Source organism: Tetranychus urticae, chromosome 3 (assembly GCF_039701765.1).
Source record: "Tetranychus urticae isolate SD_2017Ah chromosome 3, NJAU_TeUrti_SD_1.0, whole genome shotgun sequence".
NCBI lineage: Eukaryota > Metazoa > Arthropoda > Arachnida > Trombidiformes > Tetranychidae > Tetranychus > Tetranychus urticae.
In genome coordinates this window covers 6,269,320-6,290,322 of record NC_142960.1, presented here as the reverse complement: position 1 = coordinate 6,290,322, position 21,003 = coordinate 6,269,320, and the positions used below count along the sequence as shown (strand labels likewise).

The following is a 21,003-nucleotide window of genomic DNA, read 5'->3' as shown; positions in this document are numbered from 1 at the left end:
AACAAAGGCGTTTAATCTGTTTACAGCGAGCTTGCTTTGTACAGGTTCACCTCCATTTCGCCACTAAAGCTTCTAAGCTTGATCTTTTTAATCTCTTAAAACTCACTTAACTTACGAAAAGGGGCAAAATTTTGTTTGAAATTTCTTCGCATTAAATCAGTACAAAGATGATCAAGTAAATCTAATGAATTTCCAATAGCTTACCGTATATACTCCGCACACCGTAATACGAGTTCAATTCAATTTTTGTTAAAATTATATAAAATTCACAGTGAATTGAGTTTTTTGTAGCTTCTAGTACTATGAATGATTTCCATCCTAAATTAAATTGTGAAACTAAAATTGTAAAATTGAAACTAACAATATGTCAAAATAATTGAGCAAAATAAGGCTCTGAAATCCATTTTAAAAATGAGTTAAACCCCTCTCTAGCCTTAAGAAGATCATCTTGAAATCGTCTTTAGTGGCGAAATGAAGGTATACCGCTTTGTACAAACGCTCAAATCTTGGTATTGATAAAATTTTGGCGACCAAATTAGTCATGATATAAAAGAAAAACAATTTAAATAAAACTAAATAAGTTGTTTATTTGTTTTCTTCTAAATTGTGATTGATCCAAAAATTCTCCCTAATTGAATAAAATGGATTAACAGTCATGGGAGAGAAAGAGTGAGTGAAATTTGTGTAATGATTGAAAAATGACAGAAGTGAACTAATGAATATTTCAGTCTTTGTTTCATATGAATTTTCACAGGGAAAAAAATGAAGTTTTGGGCGGTTTCAGTATTTGTATGTATCAAGTGAAGTGTGTATTTTGTGATAGTTGATAAAATGAGTAAGTGAATACAAATTTTGAATGGTATAGGGACAGAAAAAGCGCGACAATTTATAACGGTAAGGATGAAGAGAAAAGGAGATGAAAAAAAATAGAAGTCATAATAGAACGAGGATGGGATAAGTGGATAGCGGGCGGGTTCAGGTTGAGATTTTACTCAAATGAATTAATGTTTTTAATCCTAATAGTTGGATTGTTAAAGTCGACTGGATTTTCATCTGCTAATTTATTTTTTTATGAATTTGACTTGGGTTCAATTGATTATTTCATTTTTATCAACTTCCAAAGTCTTTGATGGATAAGAGAAGCGGTGGTGAATTTAGTGATGAAATTAGATGAAAGGTTGATTGGTACATTTTTTTCAACTTTTTTTTGTTTTCTCTCTCGCAATCAACAATTATGATGTTGATCATCGTGTTAAATCATAATGATTCTAGAACTGCAAAATACAGATTACAATTTAAATGTTTAAAAATGAATGTTTATTCATCGTCATCGTCTTCTTCTTCCTCTTCTTCCTCTTCCTCATCTTCATCGTCAGAATCGGCCTTCTTAGAGCTTTTAGCTGTAGCTTTAGGTTTTTTGTTCTTGTAAGCATTAGACTCCTGAAAATACAAAATTAAATAAAATCATTAAATAGAGAAAAAAAATATGATAAAATTAGTTAAAAGACATTAGGACTAGAAAAAATCACAAGAGTCAAATTATAGATCATGATTACTAATGAGTAGTATGACTCATAAGATCAAAACACAGAAATACTGACCTTTTCATATCTAGCTTTGTCTTTAGCAGCAAGAGCTTCGTATTTCGACTTGTCCTTCTCACTGATATCACCCCATCGTCGACCAAGTTCTTTGGCAACTTCACCTACGCTAGCCTCTGGCATAGTCTCCTTTACCTTTGACCTCTCATCATTACAGAACCAGAAAAATGCAGAAAGTGACCTTTTAGGTGCATTAGGATCCTTTGCCCGTTTCCTCTTTTTACCGCCTTTCTCATTTTTAGAAGGCTTGTAGTCAGCCATTTCTGTATCATAACGTTTCTTGTCTTTTTCAGCCATTGTATGGAAACGTTGCTTCTCTTTCTCATTCATAGTCTAAAATAGGTTAAATAGATAAAGAAAGATAGAGAAATTATCAACTACATCCTAAAAAAGGTTTTCTAATAAATAGAAAATTAAAATTTTCTTAAATAAATGCTAAAAAAAGATAACGAAAGCAGAAAAGTTGAAAAAAATGAATACATTTTGTATGGGAAAAAAGAGTAGAGAAGTGCAAAGATACATAAAGGTACAATAGAAAAAAGAAAATGTCTCTTACCTTCCATCTTTCAGCACATTTCTTTGAGAACTCAGCAAATACCACATTCTCTGAAGGATGTTTCTTTTTGTGTTCTTCACGACATGTTTGAACAAAATAAGCATAAGCAGACATACGTCCTTTTGGCTTTGAATCACCACCTTTACCCATTTTGATAACTTTTTAGATAAATTCAATTAAGTTTCACTTTACAACACAATATTAAAGGAGAAGTATAGCAAGTATAGCAGATAGCAAAGATGGAGAAGAACCCAATACCAATTAATGTATATCTCAATGTATAGTCTTTTGCTATACCAGTCAAGTAGTCAAGAAGAACCAGTTTTTACTAAAGACTAAGTTTCCATAGTAACTTTCATTTACCCGGTTTTTTTCAAGTTGCTTTCAACTCATAGGTCGGTTAGCTTGTCGCCATCTATTCTTTTGTATTATAACTAAATTTTATCTTTCATTTTCCCTCAAATCTATATAATTACACAATTTAGTTTCTGATTGAATTAATAACAATTCTTGAATTAAAATTTTGTGTACACATGTTTAATATCTCGAAGAAATATTGCTTATTAGCATTACTTGAGATCAGGATTGTTCATGATCCAGTGTTTTTCAATTTTTAAAACCGTTGACTGGTTAAGTGCTTTAATGAAGGTAAGAGCCGTTGGAAAAAGAATGATTAATCCAAAATCAAATCTTCAACTTATTTCAGTATCATCTTATATCTGTGATTATCCGATTAAAGATAAGTTCATAATAAATGAAACCATTTCTTCATTGATTTTGGTTATCTTGCCTCAAAGTTTACTTTAAACTTACTTCACTTACAACTGTTAGCTGTTGAAACCAAACTTCTAGCCTGTAACCGAAAGCATAGATGCTCTCACAGAAATCCTAATCTTTTATTATTATTAATCTTATTGATTTCTTGCTGCTTTTGCTTCCATTTTATTTCGTGATTCTTCACCCAAAATAATTGCAATCAAGGTAATATTTTATGATTACTGTGATTGGGTTCCTTGAACCAGTTGAGTTAATCAAAATTGACACAATAAACCATCACAAATTGTTATGATAAAACATCCCATGGATTTAAAATGAGTCGAGGAAACGTATTTTTGTTAAAGCTGATTATTTAATTACAAAAAAGTGGAAAAATATTAGGTTGATGTTTACAATTATGATCAAGCAAATTAAGATCAGAGAATGATGTTGAAAGATGAAGATTGTTAAATAAAATGATGAGAGAAGAGATTCCAACACCTAAAAAATTGTTCAATATGGATGATGATGAGACCGGCACCAAAAATGACTTGATGAAGAAAGGACAGAATTACAATTTGTAATTGTGATTGGAATGATATATTTTTACATAATTGGTTAAACAAAGGACAATTAAATAGGCCAATTAAGGAAACAAACAAATTTTCAACATACGAACATTAAAATACAAATAATCAATGATCTCAAAGGGAAAGATTTTCATTTATAATAATTAAAAATTGTTTCTTTCCCTTCAAGTCCAATGCTTTCCTCCTGATTAGTTAATCTCTTTTTCAAACCATGAGCATTTAGATTCAAAGTCAAGTCCAAACAGCGCGAATTGAATGATGTTTTTGAAAAAAATTCAACTTTATCATTATAAACATCGCTTTTTGGTAATCAAGTTTGAACTGAGTATCACAAAAACCTTTCAAATGTTGAGCATAGCTAAAGTTGTCCAAGCTTCAACAAGTTGAAGGGAAAGTAGACTGTAACTGTCTTGATGGTCAATAGAGAAAAACTAATTAGGAGAAGATTAAAAATGAAAAGGTATTAATAATTGAGTGAATGGTTGATATTTTTGGCAATAAAAACATAAGAAAAATGAGTGTCAAATAAATAAGAATTATAAAATCAAGAAATGAAATCAAAATGATAACTAATATCTAGTCGAATGAGGTTTGTATGGAGAGTGTAACATTGAGTTACTTCCCATTGAACTTGAACAACTCCCTTTACTTGATTTGTATGGACTACTTGGATAATTAACACATCGAGTTTCTTTTTTTAACTGTCGCAATTTAAGGCAACTGCAAACCGAGATGAAAATGGTCGTAATAAACAAAATTGCCAAAGTAACCAGAAAAACGGCAATCCTTTGCATCCTGAAACAAACGCCATCTTCCATATCAACCAAAGATCCAACTAGGAAATAAAATGAAAAATTAAATGTAAGTTATCTAATATTATGGATAAAATGTTCAATTTTTTTTGCAAATCAATAAATTGATTGATAACTTACGATTCCGTGCCTCTCTTGAAACAGCATCTTGAGGTTCATCATCATGACGTACCTCCAAAGCTTGAAATAAACTAATACTTTCAGAGATTAATGGATTATCACTTGGAGATGATTTTTTCATTGAAACAGAGGTTAAATCACGTTTAGATAAGTTTCTCCAATAACAACGTTGAGGCTAAAAGACAGAAAAAATAAAGTTAATCAACTGATTCAAACTCTCGGACCATTCATAACTTACAGGACACTTATTGTGACACATGTGAATATCGCATTCCAAATATAAAGCCGGACTTCCAGTGAAACGAAAGGCTTTAAGGTAAGCATACAAAGTCACTTGGTGCCCATCATCAGTATTGTAAGTTCCTCGGAATGGACTGATCAACTTTTCATTGGTAACACATCTAAATAAAAACAATAAAGAGATGAGAAGATATTAATACAAGTGTAAGTGTAAATGAATCAGAAAATAAAGTGATAATATTCAAAATAAACATTTAATAACAAAAAATTAAGGCAACAGGGAAATGAAATTGAATTCACTCTTAAAGCAAGTAAACAGGATTGTAATGGTTATGATGAAACTGGATGAATCATTGGTAGACACAATTGTTGGTGTAAAAAAGGGAAAATATGAGTTGATTGTTGTATGTAAATAAATGTATTTATCTAATCATGTTGTTGATGTTTTACCTTCATCATTAATTTCATCGCACATTTAAACAGTGTTTACTTCCGGCTATAAGGAAAGCTATTTTTTGTAAAATGATAATCATAATAAATATAAATATATCGCTTCTTTTGCCCTCGAAATGGACAAAAGTTGACCTTAACCTTTTCTCATAACCACATTTAGCACCTTCTTTTTTTCACCACTTGATTCAGTAAATTGCCTTTTTAACAGTTGAATTGACCGTTAAGGTAAACAAAATGATCAAAAATGATGACTGATTTTAACTATAAATGAATGAATGATACATAAAAATATGATGAATGCAAACCTTTCCGTATTTTTGTTTACTTTCATAACAGCTTATATACATTTATTATAATAATATAACCTGGGAAACCTTTTTTTTACACTAAATCATCATCACAATCGCCATCATCACCATCATCTTTATCATTAACAACACAATTACTGTGTTGGTAAAAAAAACGCAAATTACCCTTTTTAACTTTCTACTGATGTAAAATGTTTTTCAGTTTACTCAAAGAAGCTACTGAAATACAATGTATTATTCAGACTATTCAGGAAGGTGTGCGGAAAGGATGGTGATCATGATGAGAAGAGGCAACAAGAGAAAGTGTATTTCCTTAATAATCATCGTCATCATCATAAAATTTATGGTGAAAGGGTGACAAGTTGAGGTTTCTTGATGAAGCCGGTGATGATAGTGAATATAATTTCAATCACTTTCAGAGCAAATTATCTTTAAATGTATTAAAATATGTTGAATCAAATGTAAAATGCTTCTCCACAATCAGTTGATTAAATAATAGGAAAATTTTGTTGAATTGCATTTTCTTGTCAATTTGTGTTAATTTTGAATGTTCAAGTTGAATATTAAAACCTAAAAATTTTGGGTCAATGTCAAGTCTAATTGTTGAATCCTGTAATAGCAAACATTAAACCATGTTAATCAACTTGGACTATTAATTTCTAGACCATTTAAATGTAAATTTGATGGAGAAAAGCAAATCAATGGAACAAGAAATTGTCATTATTATTAAATGTATCACAACTGAAAATGAGCAATTATCTCTATTATCGTTATTATTTAATAATGTGGAATTGAATTTAAAGTTTTCAATCATAATGCAATTACAGTTTTAAATACAAATAATAAAAATGCAGTTCCAATGAAGTTGATGTTATTTCAATGTAAACTTGACTCAAATGTAAAATGAAAAAAAAAGTCTTGGGAAAAAACGATATTTCAATGAATTTGTTTCAATTTTAATGATACTTTATCGTGTAATCATCTTTCACCTTCTTCATCCTCATCTTCATCCTCCTTTTATATCACATTTGTATTATTAAATTGTTGGCAACAAAAGATGATAATTATCGATATCAAGGTTAGACAAAATGTAAAATCAAGTTGAAAAGCAATTCAAAGTGTGAGTTTTTTTCCTACCTATGTGAGGAAAGTACAAAACTAATCATTATTGTGATCAACTGGAATGTTAAAATTAATTGTTACGAATCAAAATTGTGACAAAAGGTGAAATTGAATAGCAAGTTAAGATAAACAAAAGGTGAAAATAAGAAGCTACTTTGTAAGGTAAAAACAATTCAAGTTGACTGTCAATTGTCTAATCACATTGAATGGAAAAGCAATTGAAATTCAATCATCTAGTGAATTTCAATATATGATAAGATGAATTGATGTTTGTATACAAAGGTGAAGATGAAAAGGTAAAGAAAGAGGAGGAGATTAAGATGATTGGCTTTAAGCCCATTTAATGTCACTAGCATTTTTGATTGTAATGTTTGTTGGTAAAAATCAAGGTATAAATCGCACGCATCGAAAGCGACCACACAAGTTACTTGATAACATAGCTTATTCACCTTTACCTGCTTTTCATTCTAAACTCATCTTTTTCCCTTCAATGCAACTGGGAGATTGAGAAGCAGGTAAAAAAGACATGAAGGTAACAGTAATATACATGTTTTTACCAACATCACAACCATCATAATCAACATGAGCATAATCATCATTCCCTTAGTTGGGTGTCGGGTGCTTACAACCAACTGGGAAATACTTTTTCAATGGTTGTCAAGTTTTTTTCAATCTTTTTTTTGTATTCAACACTTGAAATGAAAAAAGAAACACATTGGGCGTTTATCAATTCATTATTATATTATATTTTTCACTCCATGATAATGATGGTCATGTTGATAATGAAAGGTATTTCAAGGTTGACTTTGGCCTTTTCATTTTTATGTTAGTAGTGTCTATTATCAATGATATAATATCAGCTTTGGTTCATCCTTACCCATTGGTATCTATTAGTTGAAGCCTCTGATTAGCACCATTGTGAGCGATACAGTTTTTAACCAGAATATCAAATCCAGCTGAAATCGGTGATGAGCATGAGGAGAAAGAGAAAGAGAGAAAGTTATGAGTATAATTGTGTATAATTATTATGTAAATAGTAATATCATTTTACAATGAGAGGAGTGAAAATGAAAAGGGCAGGTTGAGTGAATAATTAGATGTGAAACTGATAACCAGGTATCAATCATGTAAAAATCAATTGTATTAAAAAATGGAAAGTGAATGTAAGATGAAAAGAAGATGAAAAAATAGCAAAATTCCGACCTTGGAGATGCTTTTTGTATCTTTACAATGAAAAAATGTTGGTAATTCACTGTCTATGGCTATCTAGTTTTTTTCAACAAAATTTGAGGCCCATTTTTCATCCATTATTGACGTTATTATGCAAAAATTGTAATCATTTCAAATATTGTTTGGTGTGAAAAATCACGCAAAGTAAGCTTTGTAATCTTGCATCTTCAACCGTTTAAAATGGACAAAATATGATCAAAGTTGGATTAAAATATTGGGAATTTATTGTTGAAATCTTTGTAACCAGATGAGCTTGGACATGGCTTTAGTTGACCTTTGCTGACTGACTGTTATTTGTTTTTCACTCAACTAATTATCAATAGTAAAAGTGGGCAAAATTGAAGACAAAATGATTGAGTTTTTCATTGTTTCCTGATCAACTAAAGAGCAAATTCAATAACAATTGATTGGATTGAGGATGAAATGAAAAAACATAAAAGATGAAGATAGCTATTAATGTATCATTATTCGAGTGGATAAAGATGATGATGATTCTGAGATAACCAGTTAAACATTAAATATATACTCTAGTTAATCAAACGCATCACTTCATTTGAAGTAATTCATTTCAAGAAAGTATCACTTTCATAACAAGATTTCATGATTAATGGTTTTTCAAGATGAAGCTAAAGAGACGAGTTTACATGATTAATAATTTGAATAGTTGATCATATTTACAATCATTAGTCAATTGTTTCTATCAATATTTTGAAGATTCTCATCATTCTTTATCATCTTCATCTTTCCTCATCCTTCTCTCTCTTGAAATAGATCAACTAGAAAAATTGGCTTAAACGCTCACTTGAAGCATCATTGATCTGAGAAAGTGACTCGGGTCATTTGCCGTTATGTGATTGGTCAATTACCGCCAATTTACTGCATTTTTCCTCTGCTTAATCAACTATTTCTTGTTGGTAAAAAAAATCAGATATTTTTTTCCTTTCATCCTTTCTTAATCTTCATTATTCATCCACTTCCTACATTTACCATTAAAAGATAAACTCTGAATTTTCACCTTATTCTTACACTTTTTCAATGGTTGTATTCATGATTTATGATGAATACAATTCGGTTCGTCTTTTAACATTTTTAGGTTTCCAGTGTTAAAAGTGTTGTAAGGTTCATTCACAGAAAGTTGAAATATTCAAGTCATAAATAACTGCCTAATAAATGTTATTCAAAGGTATAATCAAACCGATTGGACAAAACTACAATTTGTGAAGATTTTACACTTGAAATGTTTGTAAATTATTAAATTGACTTTTTCAAATAATGAGGTTGGATTGGGTGAGAGTTATTGATTTAAATTAATTACCTTTTTCACTTTTCATGTGAATCAGCAAAGTCAATGGATCACCAACAGTAACTGGTCCTGAAGTGCGAGGTCCTGCAATACTGAATCCTCTCCTGATCTCCATTTGACACTGGGGTGGGTTGATCGTGAAAACAACCGGACTTCCTGTGTTGACCCTGTCAGAGGCCGAAAATTCGAATGATCTGTCTCCATAAAATTGACACTTCATTTAATCAACAATTGCAAATTGCAAATCAAACTTTGCACATTTCGTTTTACACTTTGCATTACCATAAAACACGAAAGGCGCAGCTTGCACTTCAACTAGGTTCAACAGTTCAAGATGAGCATCATTTCAGATCCAAATATAAAACTTACCAAAAACATATTTCTTTTTACAATAAAAGATCAAAACAAGAACAAAAAACTGCAATAAAACCTCTGAAATCAAAGAAAAAATTACAACTAAAAGATGCGGAAATCTGGACTTATTTATAACTCAACCAAATGAATAAAATTGTGCTAAGATTGGTGCTCTTACACCCAAAATTAATGAGATGAAAGACTTAATAAAAATACCAAAAATGTTGCCTATTGAACTGTTGAACCCAATTCAATATTGAATATTTTCACAAGCAATAAGCAAATTTTTCGAGATGAAAATTTGATCGCAAGGCAAAGAGCGGTTGACGGGTCAATATTAAGGAGACAGTGATTAACCATGCAAAGGGTGAAATACCAACTATTGACCTTTACATTATCCTCCATTTAACACAATTGAACACGGAAATTTGATAAACAGTGAAACAACATATTCATTAATGGAACCACCAATGAGATTCAAGGGTTAATCAGTAATCAAGTGGATTGACTTTTTCAATTCAAACTGTTAATCAAATTGGAAATTCTGATTAAAAATCTAATTGTTTTTTTTCATTGATTATTGACTGTAATTTCAATTGTAAAAGTCATTGTCCTTTAGGTTTTTATGTTTACCTGTTTTTAAGCCTTGTTTTTTTTACCACTTTATACTTGCCATTGAGGTTTGAGTTAAAAGGTAAAATCACTTTTCCTGATTCCTGAAATTGACCAACAATCATGATTAACATGATAATGATTGTTTGTAACACGCATCGTTTTAAAACAATCAACTTAAAATCTAGTGAAATGGGCTACAATTTGAATCAATTGGACTTGTATTGCAGTGAATTGGAAGCTCAATTTTTAAAGATGAATTTTGGTTAAACTGTCAAACTTTCATTCAGCTAACCAAGTGGAAAAATTATTATTAAAAAGCTGAATTAAGGCAACAATTAGATGAAATTCAATGTCAATCATTAATTGTTTATTCCTTCTCATTTTCTGACCAATGTTAACAACCTCGTAAAAATTGATATCATTTCAACTAACCTTACAATTTTGTTTAATTTTTTTCCTAAGCAAGCAACTTGTGCTATTATCCTTTGACTTTAAACAGTTTATTATAATTGTTATTTATCATCTTGTTGGTTTTTATTACAGTCATTAACTATTATAATTACGGAATAAAAAACAACAGATCAAAAAATCAAGTCTACCTTTGAAATTGATGTTTTTTTTTCATGTTGTTTTTACTTTCACTTGGCTAAACGTACTTTGAATTTAAATTGCTAACAATTTAACGTGTTGGCCAATTTGAATCAATTAATGAACAGTTGGACGAGTGTTAACATTAAAAAAATCATTTGCCACACAAAACGAAATCAAATTAACCTTTTGGACAATGTAATGAGGAAGATTGAAAGGTGCAAATTGTCAAAATCAATGAAGATGCCAATGAAGATTGTCAGAATCAAACCCAACTGCTATTCAATTTTGTGAATTGCTGCATTTCAGACAAAAAGTTAACTATTTAACAAATTTTGGAGTAATTGTGATTATGAAAGATGAAGAAGGAAGCGATTCAGGTGTATGAAAGGTTGGAAAGTCATGAATTAATGTCGTTCAATGGCCTCAGCTTATGATTCCAATAAGACCAATTTTTGGCATTGAACATAATTGTATTCGTGATACTTTTTACTCTTGAGATTTTTAAAATTGAACGGCAAGAGAGGGTAAAAAAAGGAGACAAAAGATGATAAATTGTAGCTAAACTTTTCAAGAAAATAATATGACCAAACAAACAACTGGACTTTAAATGGCGTTTCTTGTAAAAAGTATTTCCTTCCTTCACATTCAACAAAACATTGGTGTAAATAGCTATTGATTTTATTCTTTGCTTGGAGCTTGTTAATCTGTTCCAGAGTAATTCCTAATCAGGAAATAATTAGCCAAAATATAAAGCAAGTTTCATATCAATAGCATTGGTTATAAGCAGCTCAGGTAAATTTGGACTCGATTCAAATCAATCTTGTAAAATGGATGAAACAGAAGAACAGAAATTAAGAAGAGAGAAAGAAAGAAACAAAAGTTTAATTATAACACGGAAATAATGTTCATCATTTTGATCTTCATGGCAAACTGAGTTGGTGATAATGAGAATCTTTTTGGCATCGACATTGATTTTGATTGAAGGACAAACACTTTCTCTCTAACAGTTTTATAGCATTTTAAAACCTTTAAGTTTAAAATCAATTCTTCATCTTCCTTGAATTGATTGATGAACCCACGGACTTATTGAGATGAGAGGCGCGAAAAAAAAGGTTAAACTAAATGGTTCATCTTTGCTATAATTGTTATCCACCGTGTTGTTGTTTCACTTTTTGTTGATTGTTTGTTTTAAAGTTTCCCTTAATCCGGTCAACTATGTTAAAGGAAGAAGATGCTGAATGATAGAAAAACGAAGGAAAGGTAACATCTTGCATTGGTTTTTAAGACAATCATCAACTTTTTGTTCATCTGACTTTGCAATCAAAATTCCAGGCTCCAAGAGTAATCTTAACTTCAAAATTTCAACTAATCAACTGCAGTTGATGATTGTCACCAATGTAGAAACAAATTTGTGAAACAAAGAAGCAAAGTAAATCAGGTAAATCACAAAGTTTAAAATTCTTACTCGACTCCAATTGAAGGAAAAGTAACAGTTTTCCAAAAATCACTTCCATATTCACAAGTTACCCGATAATGTTCATCAAATTCCTCTTCAATCAACGGATTATATTGAATGGATAAAGTGTTCCACATAACTTGATCACGTCTCTGTAAAAAATAAAAAGATACATTAGTTAAACCAAATCAAACCAATCAACTGACTAAACAAAATGGCGAAACCAATGTTCAACTCTGACTAAATCGGGTTAAAACAATGGCGCCAACCCTTGAGTAATCAATATTCAATATCAGATATCTTTTATATCTGATACAAATTGGGTTAACTTGATTCCCTTAGTAACTTAAATATGATTGGCCGATAATTTTTGGCATAATTTTTAAAATTTGTTACAAGACAATCAATCAATTGACTTTGAACAATTTAAGAAATGAATTTATTTCATGTTACAATATTTAACTTGATTATAATCAATATCCCAAGCCCAAGACAATTTGCTATTTTAATGATTGTTTAAAAATGAATAAACAAAAGGAAAACAAATCAATTGTTAATATTGATGTTGATATTAAACAAGAAACCCAAATGTCGTTGAAATTGATTCTTAGTAGGCTACAGTGTTACTGGTATTTCTCTGGTTTCTTTGTTATTATTATCTAACAATATAATAATGGTTAATAATCAATTGATTGATAGATTGCACAGGTTATTCAATGTGAATCAAAAAATATTTTCAAAATGTTAACAATCCATATAATAATATTCATAAAAAACTATCAATCACCTTTAATTTTTTGTATCTTCAATTGGTTTACATTTTTCTTGCCTTCTCTTACCATCTTACCATTATATTATCAACTGTAATTGTAAAGCATTTTAATAACAATTACAATATAATACAATGATGATGATAATAGGTATTTTATTGAACATTTGTTACCAGGTAAAAGTAAAGTGAATGTTAACATAAAAAAATGTCTGTAATTGAAACTGACTAGAAGATAATTATTGTTATTATTTAACTTTCACTTTTCAATATCACTTTCTATCCCTTTAAGCCCTGATTTTGTTTTGTCCTGGATTGATGAAGGTGAAAATTTGTATTCATAATTTCATGGTTTCAACCAGCATGAAGTACAATCTATTATGGAATTAATCAAAACTCTGATAATAACAAGTGATTGATTAGTTGGTAATGATGGTCACCATTTGGGTATCAATCAGATATCTATTGGTAAAGATCAGCGACTTTTCATGTTTCCCATCATTTTTGCAATGGTTAAGGTTACCAGCAAAGTTAACAATCCAATATCAAGAGTAATTAAAAAGTTAATCGTAATCTTTTATGCTTAAATTTCACTTTTAATCGTGATTAATTTGCTAAATTTCATCTATTAAATGTTTCATGCAACAGACTGTGGACTTAACCTTTGAGATTTACTTTGCGTTTTCACGTTTGATTGATGCTGATTGATTAGCCTAACGTGACAATTAGATTACAATTTTAACCAAAATTTAGTTACAATGAAAATCGCAAGTGAATATTATTTAATGGTAATTAAAAAGTGAAAGTGTTTTACAGACAGTACAAGTAATTAACAATTAACTGGTCACTAAACTGATTTGCAAAGCTATGAGAGTTGATTTGCCTGAAAAGAGTTTCAAAGTTAACCATTTCACTGTGACTTTACTTGTTAATTTTATTCATTCACTCATCACTGCAATTGTGATTAAATTTTATCACTCGTCTTTTGTTTCTCACGTTTACAGGTCGATCAACTATTGACCATTGAAAGTGTATTGCAAGGGTCGCAAAAAAAACACTCAAGACAATCAACTGTAATGTTCATTACATGCAAATAAGGAGACGTAAAAAAAAGAGATCTCAATATTTCCAGCAAACTGTACATTGGCCTTACCTACAGTTGAACAACCATATTATTGCATCCTAAATTGAGTACGACTTTCACTGAATAATAATATAATAACAATAAAAAGTAATGATATAACGTAATTTTTTTGTTTTCAAATGCACCAAAAAAACACAGTTAACTTCATTTTGGCCTTTGAGGAGAGAAAAAAAAATCATCACTAAGCTGAATAGTGATGAATTTTCACCTGAGAATCATTTTGAATATTATTGATATTAACTCTGGTCATTGCTATGAACTTTGAATACTAAAGAGTGAAAATCAATTGATTGTTGACCTCACGTAGACCGAGATTTAAAGATGAGTAGATGAAAGTCTTGTAAATGGGAAACAGACAAATTAGACTGATTATAGCTTTTAGAATCAGTAAATTTAGTAAAAGTAATTAGCTTACTCTTAATTCCCCTGGTCTTTTGGGATGATACATTTCTTGTCTTCCAAGGGTTCCACACTGGTTGAGGCGAATGAAAAAATCGTATCGATTTCGACCGGTTCCGTTAACGTAGATACAATTGGTATCATGAACATAACCAGCACTGTAAACTAAACCGGTAAAAGTGCCATTGAAAACGGTAACAACTTTCATGTAATCGTCTGAGCATTCAGCTGAAATATCTGTGATCAATGAAAAGGTTGAAATGTTTAATGGAGAGGGAAAAAGGTGAAATTTTTATTGGACTTACGTTCAACTCTGGTTAAATTGTAGGATGGTTTTCTTGACATGCCATTGCCGTTGGTGGATAAAAATGATCCTGAAGATGAAGCAGAGGCTGTAGAGGAGGCTGAAGAGGAAGGTGATGATGGAATGCTTCCAGCAAATCCAACTGGATTGGTGCTGCTTCCACCAAAGGGTGGATTATGGTACAAAGGTGATTGGGGGATTGATGAGCCTGAAGCTGAAAGGTAAGTCGGAGTTACAGGGTTTCGAAAGCCACTTGGAATTCCAGGGACTGGAGGGACTCGAGGAGGGTAAGCAGGTCTATTGCGATAGTCGATCCAGCGAAGACGATGTTCACTTGCTGCACCTTGAAGTGAATCGGCAGAGGTTGAGGTTGCCGGTGGGACAATTGTTGAAGTAGATGGTGAAAAGGAGGATGAAGATTGGGGTGAATTTGTTGCTGTAGAGGTGGATGAAGTTGATGTTACATTTAATGTTGACACCTGGGTTGTTGTTGAATTGGTTGAGGGTGAAGGTGATGTGGCTGAAGCATATGAAAGTGACACTGGATTGTGAATTATACTTGGTGAGCTCAACTCTGATGGGTAAAGTAGAGCTAAAAGAGCGTCAGTTGTGTTGACTAATGATAGTTCATCGATTGCACTATTTGAAAATGATGGTAGTGATGATGATGAAGATGAAGGCAATGTTGACATTGATAATGTAGATATTGATGATGTACCAGTAATGTGGCCTCCATTAATTACAATTGTATTGCTAGTTGATGGTGTATGATGGTTATTGTGAACTGTCAATGAGTCTGATTCCGTTGTCACAAGGGTCACAGGATCATTTGAATTGTCATGTTTTACTGACCCTGAAGGCGATGAATCAATGTAAGCCCATGTAATATTGGCTGATGTAATCTATAATTGAAAACAAAAACAGTAAAATCAAAATTAAAAATTGTCAAGAAACCAGAAAAAAGTAATTGAAAAAAAGCGACCAAAAATAACTGTTCAACTTACTTGAAATAAAGTAAACAAACACAGAAATCTGGTTAAATTGGGTTTTACAATACATAATGGCTTCCGACGATGTTTACAAACAATCATTCTGTTAATTGTTGTCGTCATTTGTCCAATTGATGGTTAATTTTGAACAAAATGATAAAAAAATCACAAATAATAAATAAAAGTTGATCTTGAAGAAAAAAATTCTTAAACCAACAAAGTGAGGGAAAATGTCTAAAGTGAACAGAAAGATCAACACTTGACTTTGTTGCAACCAAGTTCAAATGAACATGAAAATGTTTTCAATCTCAAGTATATCAAAAAAGATGATAAATAATAATATTATTATTATCATGTATATTTATATTCATATTGGAGTAATGATGAAGATAAAAAGAGATTTAAAGAGTGAGAAAAGAGAGACTTTTATGAAAAGGTAAGAAAGATATGGTGAATAAAGAAGATAATGGAAACAGTAAAGGCTAAGCCTGAAGCGGGTTATCATCAACAGTCAAAATTTACTTCTGTGAAGATTCAGCATCTTATCATCTTCATCCACCTCCTCGGCTCTATCGGCCTCATCATCTCTATCATCTCTATCATCATTATCATCAGCCCTCTACTGGAAGCCCCAGGTAAGTACAATAAGAAGATGAATAAGATGAAAAAAAAGATCCAATCCTACTTCTCACTTTTCACATTTTTTTTCTTCCGCCCTCTTCCTCCCAACTCCTCACCCGTTTACCCTCCTAGCTACTTTATTTAAACACAGATTATATCAACTATAATCTAAAATAATTACCATTTATTACAATCTATTTGATCTTGTTTGGGTAATGTTGGCCAAGCAATCAAGCAATGTGTATCGGTGGCATCACTGGTAACACTTGCGAACACAGTGGCAAAGGCAATAATCAACACGAAAGGTATTAATACACGTTATTATTATTATCATTTTATCGATTCCATTCTAATTCTTGTTCAATTCAATGGACCATTCAAATGTTAATCAAAAAGTCTAAAGTATTTTTTACCGGCTCAACCAAATGTCCGTTAAAAGGTACAGTCGAAGGTTAAATTTTTATTCAATATCAAGTTTATAAGTAGCAAAAAAAAATCTTTATTACAAAATAATTGAAGCTAAATAAATGTCTACTTTTTCAGCTATTTTATCAATCGTGTGAGAAAGTAGGTTGATCAATTGATGATGGGAATTTACTAGATTGTCCGATTTAATTAATTGTATCCTCGTGTGATCTAAGTCAGAGAGCTTTGGTAATTTTTTTATATCCCCTCATTGCAACTCAGCTGATGAAAAGCTTTCCCTCTTTTTTCACTCGCGACGCAATAAGCTTTGTCTTGAGCCTTTATCATTGTCTTGTTTTGGTATTTTTGTTTTTTTTGTGTTTCATTCTTGATCTTGTTTTGTATTATTTCATCTAATTGTTACCCATTTATGTGACTATCGTGAGAAATCAACATTTAAGACTATTATTTACAATTTACGCGTTAAATCTGCTACTTTTTTTACTCAAATCTCGCCTATTCTTTTTGAATGAACATAACTTTTTTTTATACATTGGTGCTCCTAGTAAATTTTGGGTTGTTTGGGTTATTTGTCGTCACTTTTACATCCACATGCATTGGTTTGTATCATCGTTATGTTTGAGACTGTCCTTCATTTTTGGCTCTTATCCATAATGGGTTGACTCTACAAATTGCTTTACCTGAAGTAAAACTCAATCTCGTTTACCTCGATCTCCCATTGTCTATGGTTTTTTTACCTGTGGATACATCTGTCGTTAATATCAATGGTGAACAAGTTGTCTCATCGTTTTAAAGTCAATTTTTTGCTCTGCTTTCTGGGTTCAATGCAACAATCAACTAACTAGGATTCAATGATTCAAGAAAGTCACCGAGTACATGATAGATTACTGGTAAACTTCCGGATGATTACTATTGACTCGTCTGTATTGTATTACTAAATGATGAGAGATTTACATAATTATTTTAAATCTAAAATTGCTTTGTTTTTTTTTCATTCTATCTTTAGGTTGATATCAATTTGGAAACACAGGCAAAGATGAAGATTGATTTGGTGTTGCTGATGATAATCATTACCATAATTACCATAAAGCGATGTAAAATGCGAATGTGATCAAAGGTTAAAGATGGAAGACACAATTTGATTGATTCATCAAGATAATGTTTAACCATGTTCATTGTTTTCAACTGGTCTTCAATTGAATTGGTTAAGCTTTAAATGTTGATTGTTTCAATGGTAAGTAGCAAAAGTAAATTAGCTTGCAAAAAAAGAGTCAGACTCAACATCAACATTTGATTGAAAGTAAATACATAAAAAAACGGTTAAGAAGTTTGTTACCGTTTGATTTTGAGCTCATCAGCTTTCCCCTTGTCTTCCTGATTGTTGGGTAATGAAGATGAGAATGATGATGATAATTATAAAGGAAGAAACAATTTAACAGTTTGATTTCCAATGGATGTTGAAAAATCTCTTTGAGTTGAATTTTTTGGTTGAGCAGAGAAAAGAAGAAATGATAATTGCAAGTACAATTTTCTAATTGTTCAATTGACTTTTACTATTCTTCTTTTACCCTCAACTATCATGATTCTTCCGGCTCAATGATGATTAGCTTCATCATCCTCTTTATCATCTTCACCATGATCACTTTGCTTTGTAATGTTGAATGTCCAGACATGATCCTTTATGGTCATCATTAAACTCATCGCTTTTATGATATCAATCACCTCTTTTTTTTCATTACCTTCAAGCACAAATAACTGAGTAAACTTTCATGTAACCTTAACTGTAATGATCGATTGTTAATTGATCATTGTCAGCATTTCAATCTTTCTAATAACTTTCTTTCCATTGTTTTACCCAAATTATAATTCAACTGGTCATTGGGCTCAGCTGACTTTCATTGATTATATTAACACTTTTTGTTTTCAAGTGTTGCTAACTCTGGTTATAACTTTAGTTAATAACAACGTTTAATTAGTCACGAGATTCACTCGTTACTAGTATTCATTGTTAGCCAACAATTGAGATCTCATTTGAATTAAATCATCTCCTTAACTCTCCTGTAGGTTATAAATGTTTCGGGTTTACCTTTTTAAAGACGAAAGTGTTGAAGTGAATTTCATTTGATTGCTTGTTTAACCTTTAATTTTTAACCTCAGTCAATTGTTCAAATGATAATAATTAGATTGTTATGGCACCTGACATTGAATTTGGCTTATTTTCAAAAATATCACTTAAACATAACTTGACAGGTTAACCTTTGTTTGCTATTCAAATTATTAATACCAGCTTATTTTTTAGATCATTTTTAGGATAATAACTCGATTTATGGGCTAAAATAGGCTTTTTTATGTGAACCAGTTGATGATTATTTGAAAATATAATGGTGGAAATGAGGAAATGAAATTAAATTGGTAAAACAATTTGAATAATAATATAATTCAAACAAAAAACTGTTGATTGTATAACAAATTTTTGGATTAAAATTTAGCCCTTTTTTCTGATCAAATCTGTTTTTTTACTCAAGGAAGTTATGGCAATGATTCTCATTCATATTTTAATATTTCCCTTCTGTATTCAATCAAAATCTAGGTCTCACATTTTAATCACATTTCATTAATTCTTAAATATAAATCTCTACAATTTAATAATATTTGATTACATTTTCTCCCATAAAACTAGATTCATTTGCTGTTTATTTTTCATTCAAGCATTTGTTGCATTGGTTGCAATCGCCTTTACTGATTATCTATGAGATCCACCATCCCGGGCCTGGCATTTCAAAGTAATATTGTAATTCAACGGAATGATCATGGAAGTGACTCGTGTCCAGAGATTATCAATATTATCCTTAAAATCACAAGTTCAGTTGATTAAAGTTCAAGTTTGAGCTAAGAAATAATCGTAAACCTTCTGCACATTCCTTAACCCAAAGACTAATGATGATTTTGACTTTGATTTGATTGAATCTCGACAGAGAAAAGACAGGATTTTCCAAGTAATAACAATGATGACTGTGGCGATTGTGGAGCTAAAATCTAATATCAAATTGGATTGGACCCGTCGATTCAAAGTCAAGACACTTTAAGATGAGATTAAAATTGCGAGATTTTTTGATATCTATTAAAGAGTACAATGTTGATTACCAGCCAATATGTTTGCTAACCCAAAAACTGAATGGTTATGAATGGATAACCAATGAAGCAGAGAAACCAGAAAAGTTAAACCATTTCCTCGTTTTATTATTAACACAATTTACTTGATTTTACAATACATCAAATATATCTTTGACCAGTATGGTCGAATCATCATAGTGTAACATGAAAAAGGCTAAAATGAAACAAAGATAAAGGGTTAACCAGTTGAAAAAATATTGGACCGAAAAATGACATTGATGGAAGCACATTTTTTAGCTGAATTTATTTCAATAGGAAAAGGCATTGATGACAATTTAAATTTATAAAATTCACGATCACAGGGCTAAAGGCCTTTACCATGAGATAATCAGAGCTGATTGAGGAATCAAGATTGAGCTGTTTTTTTCAGATCTACCTTTTGTTATGAGATACTTGCACGGTGTATACACTTATGATGATGATGACGATGAGTGAGAAAAAAGGCAAGATTAACTAAATAATAACAATGATGGTAATGGTGATTATGATGCTAAAGTAAAGATAACTGAATTGAGATGAAGAGGGAAAAAAATGAAATGAAAAATCGTGTCTGTTCCCGGTAAATTGAGACTCTTATTTTGATTGTTGGCCTTTTCATTGATTGTGACCATTTGTAACCATTATTGTGACCAGCTTTAACTGATGGACTAACAATGGTCAACAGTTGGATTGGAATGATGATAATGATTATCATTATCAAAAGATGTTATTGTCCGTCCAACACAATAATATACCAAATGGGCAAGGGCAAGTGTTAGATATTGGTAAGTGCAGTGGACAATATTAATTCAATAATCAAAACTGGTAAATGTTCAAATCAACTTACAAATTGTGTGATTGACTTGGGAATTAACAAAGTGCAAACTTATTAACTTGACTCAATGATTAAATGATGAAATGAACAAATGACTGGGTTTAATGGCAGCTTCTGAAGGTAAACCATTTGGGTTATAACCAAAAAATTTGGCCTTTTTGGGTTTAGGCTTTCACTTTAATATTACAATTTGTATTTTTGCTGTGTTAGTCCATTCAATTTAGTGTTGTTCAATCGGTTATTTACCCATAAATTG

General features: G+C 31.0%; 2 protein-coding genes and 1 long non-coding RNA gene across 4 annotated transcripts; 1 reads left to right on the top strand and 2 right to left on the bottom strand.

Moving 5' to 3' along the window:
- Positions 1-567: 567 nt before the first annotated feature.
- Positions 568-2,414, bottom strand: LOC107371617 (high mobility group protein DSP1). Its single transcript, XM_015939756.3, has 3 exons — positions 2,158-2,414; positions 1,602-1,934; positions 568-1,440 (listed from the first exon to the last, which is right to left on the bottom strand). Exons 1-3 carry the CDS (start codon positions 2,305-2,307, stop codon positions 1,318-1,320), a joined length of 606 nt encoding a protein of 201 aa, XP_015795242.1. The 5' UTR covers positions 2,308-2,414; the 3' UTR covers positions 568-1,317.
- Positions 2,415-3,266: 852 nt separating this feature from the next.
- Positions 3,267-16,320, bottom strand: LOC107371721 (uncharacterized). 2 transcript variants are annotated; one of them, XM_015939870.3, is made up of 9 exons: positions 15,728-16,320; positions 14,725-15,625; positions 14,436-14,656; positions 12,117-12,259; positions 9,104-9,285; positions 7,436-7,514; positions 4,674-4,836; positions 4,436-4,610; positions 3,267-4,338 (listed from the first exon to the last, which is right to left on the bottom strand). In XM_015939870.3, the coding sequence occupies exons 1-9, from the start codon at positions 15,833-15,835 to the stop codon at positions 4,073-4,075; spliced, it is 2,238 nt and encodes a 745-aa protein (XP_015795356.2). In that variant the 5' UTR covers positions 15,836-16,320; the 3' UTR covers positions 3,267-4,072. The 2 variants fall into 2 exon arrangements, with proteins under 2 accessions (XP_015795356.2, XP_015795357.2); XM_015939871.3 differs by having other exon boundaries at positions 9,104-9,258; positions 15,728-16,319.
- Positions 16,321-16,658: 338 nt separating this feature from the next.
- LOC112539923 (uncharacterized) lies at positions 16,659-19,421 on the top strand. Its single transcript, XR_016199551.1, has 3 exons — positions 16,659-17,678; positions 17,766-17,993; positions 19,059-19,421. It is a non-coding gene; the product is annotated as an uncharacterized LOC112539923 (long non-coding RNA).
- The last annotated feature ends 1,582 nt before the right edge of the window (positions 19,422-21,003 follow it).

Bases quoted from the DNA above. Each gene is read 5' to 3' on its own strand.
- LOC107371617 (XM_015939756.3), bottom strand. From the start codon at position 2,307: ATGGGTAAAGGTGGTGATTCAAAGCCAAAAGGACGTATGTCTGCTTAT. The intron at 1,935-2,157 runs GTAAGAGACATT...AACCTATTTTAG, and splicing joins AATGTGCTGAAAGATGGAAG to ACTATGAATGAGAAAGAGAA. The intron at 1,441-1,601 runs GTCAGTATTTCT...TTGTATTTTCAG, and splicing joins ACAAAGCTAGATATGAAAAG to GAGTCTAATGCTTACAAGAA.
- LOC107371721 (XM_015939870.3), bottom strand. From the start codon at position 15,835: ATGACGACAACAATTAACAGAATGATTGTTTGTAAACATCGTCGGAAG. The intron at 12,260-14,435 runs GTAAGCTAATTA...TATTTTTTACAG, and splicing joins AAAGACCAGGGGAATTAAGA to AGACGTGATCAAGTTATGTG. The intron at 4,837-7,435 runs GTAAGGATGAAC...GTTTTTATTTAG, and splicing joins CAACTAATAGATACCAATGG to ATGTGTTACCAATGAAAAGT.